At 56.3% G+C, this 12,008-nt stretch overlaps 1 protein-coding gene across 2 annotated transcripts; it reads right to left on the bottom strand.

The window, feature by feature from the left end:
* Positions 1–4,584: 4,584 nt before the first annotated feature.
* On the bottom strand, positions 4,585–11,741 carry EMX2 (empty spiracles homeobox 2). 2 transcript variants are annotated; one of them, XM_082719571.1, is made up of 3 exons: positions 10,444–11,732; positions 8,332–8,516; positions 4,585–6,127 (listed from the first exon to the last, which is right to left on the bottom strand). In XM_082719571.1, the coding sequence occupies exons 1-3, from the start codon at positions 10,850–10,852 to the stop codon at positions 5,960–5,962; spliced, it is 762 nt and encodes a 253-aa protein (XP_082575697.1). In that variant the 5' UTR covers positions 10,853–11,732; the 3' UTR covers positions 4,585–5,959. The 2 variants fall into 2 exon arrangements, with proteins under 2 accessions (XP_082575697.1, XP_082575698.1); XM_082719572.1 differs by lacking the exon at positions 8,332–8,516 and having other exon boundaries at positions 10,444–11,741.
* Between the last annotated feature and the right edge of the window lie 267 nt (positions 11,742–12,008).

The raw sequence follows: 12,008 nt of genomic DNA, 5'->3' as shown, positions 1-12,008 counted from the left end.
CAAGGAAGGGACGGTGGGCCTCCGGCAACTTGGAGGACCCCGCCGCGAGTCTAGAAGACCCGCTTCCCGCCGAGCATCCTCGCACGTGCGCGCGATCTTTGGCGCGCTCTGGCGCCCCCTCGGAGGAGTGCGACGCGCCCTGCCCTCCCCCGACCCCGGGCCCGGGGCGCCAAGCACCCCTGCTCGCAGCCCCCGGGGCCCTCCTAAACCCCCTTCCCACTCCCGCTGGGCAATAGGCACTAATGAACAAAAGGCCAATTAGACGCCGGGACGCGGCTGATGAATGGACCTTTCGCTTTCAAGCGTGGCACCGCCTCGGGTTTCCCGGCGTACAGGGTCGCTCCAGGAGAAGCTGCCTCCCGGAGCGGGGTCACTGCTGGGGTCAGCGGGTTCTCAAAACTCCCACTTTCCCCTCGCTGCGGGTTTGGTTGGGGGAGGTAAATCCGGCGGCCGAGCCTTGGCCTACACCAGCGGCCTCCGCAGCCGGGCCTCGCCGCACCCCGACTTCACAGGCCCCTTGCCACCGCCTGCCGCCGCCCCGAGGCGGCACCCAAGGACATCTAAGGCTGATTGCGGGAATAATAATAAAGGCCGGCCTAGAAAAATGTGCAGGTATCCCAAAAAACCGGCTGTTTTTTTACCAAACTCTGGAGCGAGGGGTGCGCTGTGGGAACAGTACGTGAACCCAGGCTTCTGCGGGACACACGCGCCTAGATTGCGAGGCGTACAAAAACTGCCCCGGTGCCGGATAGGGACGCCAGCGCTCGGGGACCTCCATCCAAACACACAGAAATGTTCCCGCGGGTCACACACAGGCCGGGGGCCTTCCCGTTGCCTGCGATCCACAACTAGAGCGGAACTCCCAGATGCGCACTCTGCCAGCGGACGCTGGCACACAAGCTCCCTACAGAAAGTGCATTTCTCCACCTCGGTAGACTAGAGAGCCACGCAGCTGCCCGTCCTCGGCCCACCTCGATATAAACTCGATGCCCAGGGCAAGCCGGACACCTTGACACGCTCACACAACCCACAATGGGCAGCGCTGAGCTCTTCGGCCTCGAACATGCCCTTAGCACCTTCAGCACCTACACATCATATCCTGACTTAAGTCCTGGCTCAGAGACACTCAATCACATCTCCGCACGAACACAACTGTTCCACGGACCTAACTCAGGCGCTCCACCTACACAAACACACGAGCCTCGCCTCTCATTCTAGGGACTTCCACCCGCTTATTCCGACTTGAAACTGCGCACGGGCGGGCAGCCTAGCCCAGATGCCCCCACCGCGGAGCGGGGCCCGGGGCCGAGCCGCCAGGGTCCCTCCCCAGCCGGCCTGCGCGACCGGAGACTTTGTTTCCTGCGACTCTGAGGCGGGGACGGGGAGGAGCCGAGGTTTCCAGAGCCGAACGCAGGCCCGAGCCCCCTTTCTGCCAGGCCCACTTGGCGTGGCTGTCTGCCTGCCACAATCCGCCCCTAGCACAAAAGTGGCTCGGCAGGTTCCGGGCCGCCGCCAACGCTCCCGCTCCGGCTCGGCTCGGCTGCCAGGAGCAGCGACGGAGGGAGATGGGAGCACCGGACACCCAGAAGCAAAAGCAGAAAGGGGGAACCTTCCGGAGGTCCCAAAGCTTCCCCCACCCCAGGAATTTCTGGTGCCTTGAAATAGCCCAAGCCCGACCCCGTCCCCTCCCGCCCCGCGCCTGCATATGGGACCCTTGGCTGCGGAGGAGTAGGACCCCTAGCAAGAAACGCACATGGAGTCCACGGATACCTGGCGGGAGAAACTAGGGCGCACACTGGCACCGTACACTCCACTTGACTTTCTCAGGGTAACGCAACCCACCCCAAATCCACTTGGCACAGGGGGGCTACACGGGAAAGGCCCACCAGTAATCAACAAGGGAGCAGGATGCAAACGTAACCAATATCCTCCTTCGGGGTAACAGGCGGGACACAAGGCAACACTCGTGCACTTCCGCCATGTGCAGGGAAGAATGCAGGACCTGCCCCTCGATGTCCGTAGAGCCCTTCCAGGGGCATCTAGGCCTGGCACCCATATACCACGCAGGCGTACGCAGACCTGAGGCACACAGCTTCCACGTACCCCAGCCCAAAAGGCTCCAGTCCCGTGTGCGCCCACTGCGGAGTGCTCACTGCAGCCGCGAGGGCCACGCGCCCCGCACCCTGCCCCGCGCCCTGCGCCCCGCGCCCAGATAGTCATCGTGGGATGGCATCTCGCAAATATTTATATTCCTCAACGCCACGGCAGCCCGCGTCCACATTAGACGCTCTAATCCTGCCACTTTAAATAGATGAATTAATAAAGCAAACGAGCGGCTAATAAGCTGACTGTCCTGCCTTTTTGAGGCGGGGGAAGGACTCGAAAGTGCGCCAAATTTGTTTGCAGTGGATCAAGGCGAGCCGCCTCTGCTTCACTTTCTTTATCTTAATTCCGACTTGAAAAGATATAATTATCTAGTTTGAACAGAGCTGCTATCAAATCCTTCTTTGGGCCGGGAAGGGGGGCGTTGGAGTGGATTGCGGCTCTCTGAGCCGCTCCGTGCAGCCGGAGATAGCGCGTAATGAAGATGTGGAGGCCTGAGATACAAAGGGCATTAACCTCATTAGCATGAAACCTTTTCTTCTTACCATTGTGGGACCCTTTCAGCCGCCTAATCCCCCCTATTTTCAAAGCTTGGTTTGTAATAAAGCTTTTAGTTTTTTTTTTTCAAAGCTAATAGTATTCTCTGATGATTTTATTGCTGTTACACTACATAGGACGTTTACCAAAAAAGAAAAAAAGAAAAAAAAATCTTGGTCACCCTCTCCCTTTTCTTGTACTTAAAAAAAGTACATAGTTTCTGCAGAAATAAGCCTTTTATTAAGATGGGGATTTTTTTTTTTTTTTCTGGAAAGGCCAGTTGGAATTTCGACATGGCTGTGCTCCGTGTTTGAGGCATTCTCCGTTTGGGGGAATGAGTGGAAGGAAAAGGTAACTTGTTTAAAAGGGACGAGGTTCTGTGGTTCTGTAGCGGCGACTGCGGCGCACTCGGGACAGCCATCCGACAGGGAGGTCTCTCTGTCAAAGCAGCTGGAAAGCCAACTTCAGTTTCCAGGATACCCAAGAGAGCACCTGTCCCTTTGAGAAGAAAGCCTGGAACTCTCCCGGCAGCTTGCTTCCCCCCAGCATCGTCCTGCAGGCAAGTGTCCCCCCAAATAACGTACACCTTCCTAGGGCAGCCTGCGTGAAAACGTGCCATGGACAGCCAGGGTTCTCCAGAGGAACTGAGACGGAGGAAAAAAGGAGAGACAGGCAGAGATAAAGAAGAAAGAAAAAAGAGAGAGAGAGAGGGAGAGAAACCAAGAATGAATTCTACTTTAGAAGAGAAGAGGGGAAGGGAAAAAAAAAAAAGAAAGAAAGAAAAATTTCCATAGTGCCCTATAGTCCCCACACGTGCACGGAATGTCTAATCTTAACTTTTCAAGGCAGGGTGTTAACAAAGCTTGTATTTTTGCCCTGCATTGTAACTTGGCCTTATCACAGTGTAAAGGGTGGGGAGATTGTCCTAAATTATGTCCAGGCGGCCCCCCTGGATCCGTGGATTAAGAGATTAAAGGAGACCACTGGGCAAGGCCTCCTCTTTCCCCTTCATATTCCTGGTATGATAATTGCTTAAACTGATTTGCACTTTCACAAAAGCTCGCAGGACGCTTTGTAGCTCGAACAGAACAGACGAGGTTTCTCTATCAATGGAAATAAAACTGATTAATGCAGCCTATCAGGATAAGAAGCAAATGAAGCATGCAAAAACAACCTCGTACCCCCAGAAGGGGGAAGGAGGAGGGGAAAAAAAGCTAAGTTTCCTCCAAGACTGGTTACAACTTTTTCTTTAACGTTAAAATTAAGAGTTGAAGGTTTCTCGGAAAGCTTGCCTTATAAGGCTGCTGAGGGCCTTGTGCTTGCCCTCAGACTGGGTCCCGACAGGAAGGAAGGAAGGAAGCAAGCAAGCTCTGGAGGGGGAGAGGAAGGAAGAAGGAAGGAAGGAAGGAAGGGGGGAGGGGGGAGGCAGGGAGAGAGGGAAGGAAGGAAGGAAAGGAAAGAAAAAACTGGTGGTGGGGGGGAGGAGCCTGTACTTCTGGGTTTGAAGTCAGCAGCACAGTTTAAAAGTCTTAGGATTCGGATTCCGCTAAGTGTTTCCTCCAATCCTAGGGGAATATTCTTCAATGTCTAACTATGTGCCCAGATTAAAACAACAACAACAACAACAACAACAACTAGAAATTAAGAGAAGTAAGCATTTTTTAACCTGAAATTCAAACTAAACTCCCTCAGGGAGCCTTGCAATGGCCAAGGTCTGGTTGGAAAACTTTCCTCCCACCCCTTTTCTGCAGGACTTAAGTTTTCCTAATCCTCTCCCTTTTCCACGCTCATCTCTCTTTAAAATGCCCAAGAATCCATCCGTCTGGCCCTTTTGTGGGTGAGGAGCCTGGGTCTCTTGAGCCTCCTTGGAGAAGGACCACACTCAAATTATAGATACTTTAAAAAAAAAAAAAAAAACTCACTTCAGTTTCTCAAAACGACTACTCTGAGGGCATATTGATAAATCTTTATTGACAAAATATTGACATTGACATACTTCTTGGAAGTATATAGTGTGTTAGAATTCTAACAAATTAACACAAAACACAAAAATATTTACATTCTGGTATAGAAGACATTAAGGAAGCGTTTGTCACTCTCTTTAGTAAGTCTATGATCTTGGAATAGAAACTCAGTGCTTGAAAACTTGCCGCCATGTCCTTGGCCACACTTAACATCCTCCCCGCTAACTACAGTCCTTTAGTTTTTGCAACAGATAGATTTAAAGTTTGGGAATGGCCTTTACAGTGAATGGTTGAATTTGGCCAACCTCTCCAACCACCAAAAGGAGTTTACTTCGGGGTTTTAAGCCTTTGGGATGTTAGGAAAGGGAATGTTCAAGAAATAGAATTAATTTAGGGTTTTTTTGTTTTTTTGTTTTTTGTTTTTCCCAGCACAAGTCCTGACTCCTCTTGTGGGCACCCTCCCCCACCACCCCCAGCCCCCCATCCTGCTCCCCATTTCTCCGTAAGAGGACCACTATCGCGGAGCCTACTTCATTTACCTTTCACAATCACTTTGACATCAGAAGGTATCAAGAAGTGTTTACAGACTGCACATTTCTCGAAAAAAAAAATCAAAATAAAAAGCACACAGAACCTGTCTTTCAAAGGAAAAGAAAATTACAATTCATTTTCTGTCTTTAGACACCATTCGCCCAACAACTGCAACATGCAATTTAAGTTTTTGAACAGGTGTGGGTTGGGGCTAGATACGGAATTTCGATTGCTAGTATTACTAATTATTTTTTAAAGATTGGTGGGGGGGGAGACTCTGCGAAGTGCAAAAGAAAAAGTCCTGTGCCTGGTTGGGGTTTTCTTTTACCATCATTATTATTACCATTATTATTTAAAAAAAAAATCAGGACTGCGATAAATGGAATACCTGCCAATCATCTTGTCTCGCTGGGCTGGCGTTGACTGACAGCTTCCCTTGTTCAGAGCGCCTTCCACGGTGCCACATTTGGATCTCTCTCCCTCTCCCTCTCTCTCTCTTTCTCTGTCTCACTCTTTCTCTCTCTCGCTCTCTCTTTCTCAGCTGCCTCTTTAGACAAGGGGTGCCTGTTGATCAAGTAGCCTGCGTCCTCTGCCATCTCCGTGCAGCCTGGGATCAGGACCCCGCGCCCTCGCTGCCCAAAGTCCGCGAAGCGCCGACACTTTCTCTGACTCCCTCTTCCTCTTCTCGGTGACTGTGTGTGTGTATGTGTGTGTGTGTGCGGTTTGTTTTTGTTTTGTAGCTTGTTTTTGTTTTTCTTCTACCCCTCCTCTCCCTGTCTGTTTTGCTCCGTGGTGTCCGTTTCTGTGGGGTTCGGTTTGTGTTTTTAATCGTCTGAGGTCACGTCTATTTCCTCGGGACTCGCCTGCTTGGTGGCAATTCTCCACCGGTTAATATGGTGCGTCCCTTTTTTCTTTTGTTGCGAATCTGAGCCTTCTTCCTCCAGCTTCTGTCTTTTGAACTTCGTCCTTCGGTTCTGAAACCATACTTTTACCTGTGGACAAGAGGCGGATGGGGCGTGTTAGTCCCTCCACAGCGCCCTCCTATTGCTTCCTCCTCCAGGCGGTGCCTTCGAGAGAGCCCAGTCCCCCAGTGGCACAGCAAAAGGGCTGGGCTCCCCCAGGCCTCCCTTCTTGGGGCCGAGCTCCTAGTGCTGTCAGCTAGGAAGCCTGGCTCCCTACCCTTCTGGGCCCTGGTGGGGTGTTTCCCCCAGACCAAGTGGCCCAGAGGGCACAGTGCCCCTGCCCCGCCTGGCCCTGGAAGGGACAGCCACCTCCTGCTGAGAGCAAAAGCCTTGCAAACCCTGGAAAACCACTACAACAATCATAAGTAAAGTAAAATAAAAAGAGACAAGTCCCTGACTCCCTCTACCTCGTCAGTGCAGGGGAGACCTTACTGCCGTCGGCTGTGGCAGCTTTCTGGTGCAAGGCCCAATGTGCTTTCTATTTTGTCTGTTTCCGCAGCCTTGCCTAAATATAGCGCCTCCTCTGCCAGGCCTCGGCCCTGGGTAGGCAGTCAGGATCTGCCTGAGCTTCCTCTTCCTCGCCCAGGACTCCTGCAGGTGAGGAGTTGGGGGGCGGGGGAGTACTGGAGGAAACCTGCGGGATGGTAGGACGCCTAGGCCTGGGGACCAGCCCACCTGTACCTTTCCAGCTGGGAAATGAAGCTCAAAAGTGAAAGCTTCTGAAAGAACCACGGGATAAAGAGGAAGTGAGAGAGAAACTAAGAAAGAGGAAAGAGTGAAGCTCCCTTCCTTCCCTCCTGCGGACCAGCCCCAGGACCCACCAGGCCCAGGCTCACACGCTGGTCACACCATTTCCCATCAGAGCTGGACTGGAGGCCTCATCTCCCCAGAGCAGCTGCTAGAGGTCCAGGGAGCAATGATGTGGGGCTGGGCTGCCATCCCCATCATCCTCTGGGGGTGCTGGGCAGTGGGTCCCCATTCAGCCACCATAGGAGACACCAACACTGTCCCAGCTTCTCCGCAGTGCTGTACAGTGAGGGAAATGCGGGTGACAGCACCTCCCCTGTCCCCAGGCCTGTCCCTTCCTGAAAGCAGCAGCCCAGGCCCCTGAAGCCCTCCCCACTCCCTCCTTTTCTAAGGCCGGCCCAGGTCCCGGCTTGCTCTCCCCAATGCCCCAGTCCCCCAAAGTGCCCCATGAAAAAGCCGAGCTGGAACAAGGCTGAGTTTAATTTGCTTTGAGTTTGCTAATTGAGGGGGAGGACGGTTCATTTCTCCCCGGCGCTCGCCCAAGGCGCGCGTCGGTGCGCTCGGGGCTTGACACGCACACAAAGACTCCAGGCAGCGTGGGCAGCGAGGCGGACAAAGACCACCGCGGCCTCCGCTATCCAGGAGAAATCAGCCGGGCCGCGCCTTGTGTCGGGCCCCCGCACCAACCCGCGAGGCCCTCCTCGGTTTTGTCCAGGGGGACGTTTTAAAACAAAAGCCTCGACCTCTTTGCGCCTCCCAGAAAAAGTGTTACAACTTAATCTGCCCCAAAACGTTACTGTTCGCTGGGAACTTTGACCCCGCCCTGTGGCTCTGCGTACAGTAGCGCCTACTGTAGCCCTAAGCCCCCTCCCCGACCCCAGCAAGCGGGAGCCAGACCCGCCTCCGGAGCCCCGCTGCGCCGCAGGGGTCTGTCCCCCGTGGCAGCCCTTCCCTGCAGCCTTCCAGCTCTGTTTTGCTGATTTAGAGACACACCTAGGATGTCAGGCCTCTCAGCCTTCTGATTCTCTGATCCCCTCAAGGGAAGTAACTAGAGCTGTCGGTGTGAACCTTGGGTCTGCCGTGGCACAGAACTCCAGTTTAACCCACTCCCAGACATCTCCAGACTCGAGCCTCGAGCATCCAACACCTTGTCCCTCACCCTTCTGTGCTCTCCTTCTCCAGGCACCCAGCCCCGAGTCCCCAGACTCTAACCAAAAGCACACAGGTGTCTTAACCGGGAACTCTAGGTCATGCCCAGCCGGACAAGAGGGAGCTACTCAGCGGGTCTCCCAGAGCCTAGGGTGGGTGGGCTCCTACAATCCCTTGCTGGAACCCAAGGAAGCCAACCACCTCAAAACTGATTCATTCTGAACCCAAGCGTGGAACCAGCTCCCGGGCTCTTTGCCAAAGGCCCTCTCGGAGCTCCGCACTTGCGTGCCGCCTGCACGGGGCCAGAGATGGGACCGCGGGGTGCACGCAGTCCTCACCTGAGTTTCCGTGAGGCTGAGGCTGTGCGCCAGCTGCTTCCTCTCGGCGCCCACCACGTAGTGGTTCTTCTCAAAGGCGTGTTCCAGCCTCAGAAGCTGGGATGGGGAAAAGGCGGTTCGGATCCGCTTCGGCTTTCGGGCCAACGCGTTGTGCAAAAGGAAGCTCTCTGGGCTTGTGTCGTTCCCTGCCAGGGACATAGCGGAAGTCCCGTTAGAGGAGACCGCTCTGGCCCGCGGGGCCGCGCGCTTCTCCCGAGCCGGGCTGGCGGGGCTCATCGTTCATGGCCTTCGCGCTGCCTGTGCGGTTGGGCCCGTGGGAACGCGGGGCCCTCCGGAGGTGGGCGAAGAGGACGCCGACCCAGCTGTCCGCCCGGGAACACGGAGCCCGTACCCGTGCAGAACCCACCCAGACGCTGCCCGGGTGGGACAAGTCCCCAGGCTTCTGACCTCGGCGGGCTTCGCAGCCGCCCTGCACCCACGGGCCTCACCACCCCCTCGCCCGGGCCCCCGGGGCAGAGGGGCAGCAGAGCCAGGCCCCGGGATTGGCGCCCAAGATCCAGAGAAACTTTCTCTTTTTTTCTGACCTCAGGGAACGGGAACATTAACCCCCGGGCTGGAGAGGCGGCGGGCCGCTCTGCACAGTTTTCTCGGGAACTTCATTTTGTATTAAGTCTCTTCCCCTCCGGGAAAGTACAGAGTCTGGGTGTGTGGTTGCGGCCCGGCCGGGGTCGAAATTTCGCCGCCGGGTGCCCAGGGTTTCCGCAGCCACTGCCTCCCGAGGACGCGGCTTCCGCACTGCCCCGCTCCAGAGAACTAGAAGACGGGAACGAAAGGATCGAAACGCAGGGGCTGCCGAGTTGCCGGCGCCCTGTTGGGCTGTCCGCGGGCCCAGAAGATCCCGGCTACTTCGGGCCTGGTGGGGGCACCAAGGGCGTAGCTGACAGAGAATGAGGAAAGGAGCCATAAACTTTGTGAGCAAAGCCAGAATAGTTTCGGGTTCACTCAGGAGGGTGGGAAGTCGATTCACTAAAAACCCAAACAAAGAAAAACAAACCGAGTGTTTAGGAGAGAATGGAGGTAAATCCGGTCCCAGAATTAGGATGAAAGGCTGTTTTTGTTTTGTTTTGTTTGTAATTGGGGAGGGTGGAGGTATCTACCGGATTTTAGGTCCTGATAGGAACGCAAAGGGTTAATGAATGGACAAGCCGCTGAGTATTGATCGGCTGTCGAGGGAGGTAGGTCTTTTCCCCCAAACTCCGACCACTAAACTAATTACTCGTCCGCTTTTCTGGATTTTTAACTTTCTTCCTACCCCCACTCAGAGAAAAAAAAAGCAAACACATTTTTTTTTTAATGGCAAGGGAAAACACTTAGATCTTTTCGTCCAGCCCGTCTCCCGATAGGGTTCATTTCTTTTAAAACAAAAACAAAAACAAAAACAAAAACCAGACAGAACCTGCCTTCCCGCCGCGAACACTCTGCCCGCATTTGAGCAGGTCTTAGCGAGCGTGCCGAGCCTCGGAGGTTACTACCCGCGAGGGTTCCAGGCCCCTCCCCAGGCCTCCAAAAAAAGGGAAAACAAGCCCCTAGGCTACGCTCTGGGGACGTGAGGGTCTCCTCGCCGCCCGAAGAGGGTCGGTAACTGAGAAGTCGCGGGGCTAGGCTTGAAGGGACGAAGAGTGGGTGGCGAACAGGGTCTTATGCAAAGGCGAACCTGGTGGCCTGGCCGTGGCCCCTCGGAGCTAGGGCAACCAGGGCACCGCGGAGGAGACGGAGAGCCTGGGTACCCCGCGGGCTCCGGGACTCCTTGGCGGCTGGCGCTCAGAGAAGGCTGTCCCAGCCTGTCTCCACCCAGCCTTCGGGGACAACTTCTCCCTTTGCGTCCCTCTTTAAGGGGTCCAGCGGCCCCAGACCAGCCCCCAAAGCGGCCGCAGCTTCAAAGACTGGGGACCAGCACCATGCCCGGCCCTTCGCCGCCCAGTTTCCGAACGGGACTCGCGGGCCCGCGAGCTGGAGGAACCTCCTCCCAGGCCTTGCCAAGCGCCCACCCGGCACGCAGGCCGAGGGCAGTGCGGGACGCGGCGCGCTGCAGCCCCGCGACGTGGCACGTACCTTGGAAGCGGTGGCCCAGATATCGGTAGCGGTGGATGAGCCAGGGGTAGAAGGTGGACGGGTCCCGCTGCTGCGAGGCGAAGAGGGGGTGTGGCGAGTGCGAGGAGGGCAGGGGGTGGGCGGCCAGGGCGTGCGGCGGCGGCACCGGGTGCACGGGCACCGCGGGGTTGGGCGGGTGCGAGACCGCCTCGGCGAACACCAAGTCCGGGTTGGAGTAGACGCCCCTGCCGGCGGCGGCGGCAGCGGCGGCCGAGTGGAAGCCGTTGAGGAACGGGTTTATGGGGCTGGAGTTGGCGTAGCTGAGCGCCGCGGGACGGATGGGGTCCTCAGAGCGCGAGGCGGGCAGGGGACTGTCCTTGGCCACCAGCGACTCGATGGTGAAGCAGCGCTTGGGCGCCGGCTGGAACATGCTGCGCCGAGGAGCGGGCGCCCGAGGCTCCCGGCTCCCGGCGACCGCGGCACGCTGCCTCCGCCGCCCGCAGCCCGCGGCGAGGACGGACGAGAATTGGGGACTTGTTTGTTTGGGGTGGGGGTGGGGGGAGGAAAGGAAGAAAGAAAGGAAAGGAAAAGGAAAGGAGGGGGGAGGGGGGAGGGAGAGACAACGCCGAGGATCCCGAGAATCTTGCACCAAACGCGCCCAACCTGGAGAGAGGGGGAAAAATCCTTCCAGAAGAATTTGCAGGCTTGGATTGGGGTAATTTTTTTTCTTTTTTTTTTTCTTTCTTTTTTTTTTTTCTTTTCTTTTTTTTTTTTTTTTTTTTTTTTTTGGCGAGATGGCGTGGGGGGATCGGAGTTAGAGGCGGGGGGGGGGGAGTTTCTCGGGGGAGGCAAAAAAAAGTTTTCTCTCCTCTGCAAAAGGCGGGCAGGGCGCCCTAAGTCCAAGGACAATCCATGGAAGTGTTCGCTTCTTCACAAGTTGTGCAAACGATTTGTTAGTTCATGAGCCTAATTAGTGCGGGGATCACATAAACAGCTTCCTCCGAAGCCTGGTAAATGGCTTGATGATTGGTCGCTATTACTCGCCCTGAGGTGGAAGGGGGGAGACTCTTTAAAGTGCGTCAGAGGGAGGCGAGCGCCTGGGAACCCGGAGGCCTGGATCCCGGCCGAGTGTGGAACGGAGTCGGCGCCGCGGCCTCGGCCGAGCCTCCCGTGCCCGCCGGGCCGCTGGCCTCGCCGCGCCTTCGCCCCGCGCTCCTAGCTCCCTCGCTCCCGCGTCGCCCGCCGCGGCTTCTCCTCCTCCTCTTTCGCCTCCTCCTCTTCCTTCGGCCTCCTTTCCTCCTCCTTCTCCTCCTCCTCCTCTTCTTCCTCCTCCTCTTCCTCCTCCTCCTCCTCTTCCTCCTTCTTCTCCTCCTCCTCTTCTTCTTCCTCCTCCTCTTTCCCCACCTCCTCCCCCTCTGCCACCGCCTCCTCCTTCACCACCACCACTCCCTCCGGGGCACCCGGGTCCCTGCAGAGTCCCCGGCCCGCGCCGCCTCTGCTGCGGCCCCCCGCATCCCGAGCTGGAGGGACAGACGGACAGACGGACCCGCAGATCCCTCGCGCCTAGCTCTCGGCCGCTGCTGCCC

Source organism: Mustela nivalis (genome assembly GCF_964662115.1).
Source record: "Mustela nivalis genome assembly, chromosome: 2".
Classification (NCBI taxonomy): Eukaryota; Metazoa; Chordata; class Mammalia; order Carnivora; family Mustelidae; genus Mustela; species Mustela nivalis.
Note: the sequence above shows the minus strand (reverse complement) of the source record. Positions and strands in the feature narration are given on the sequence as shown.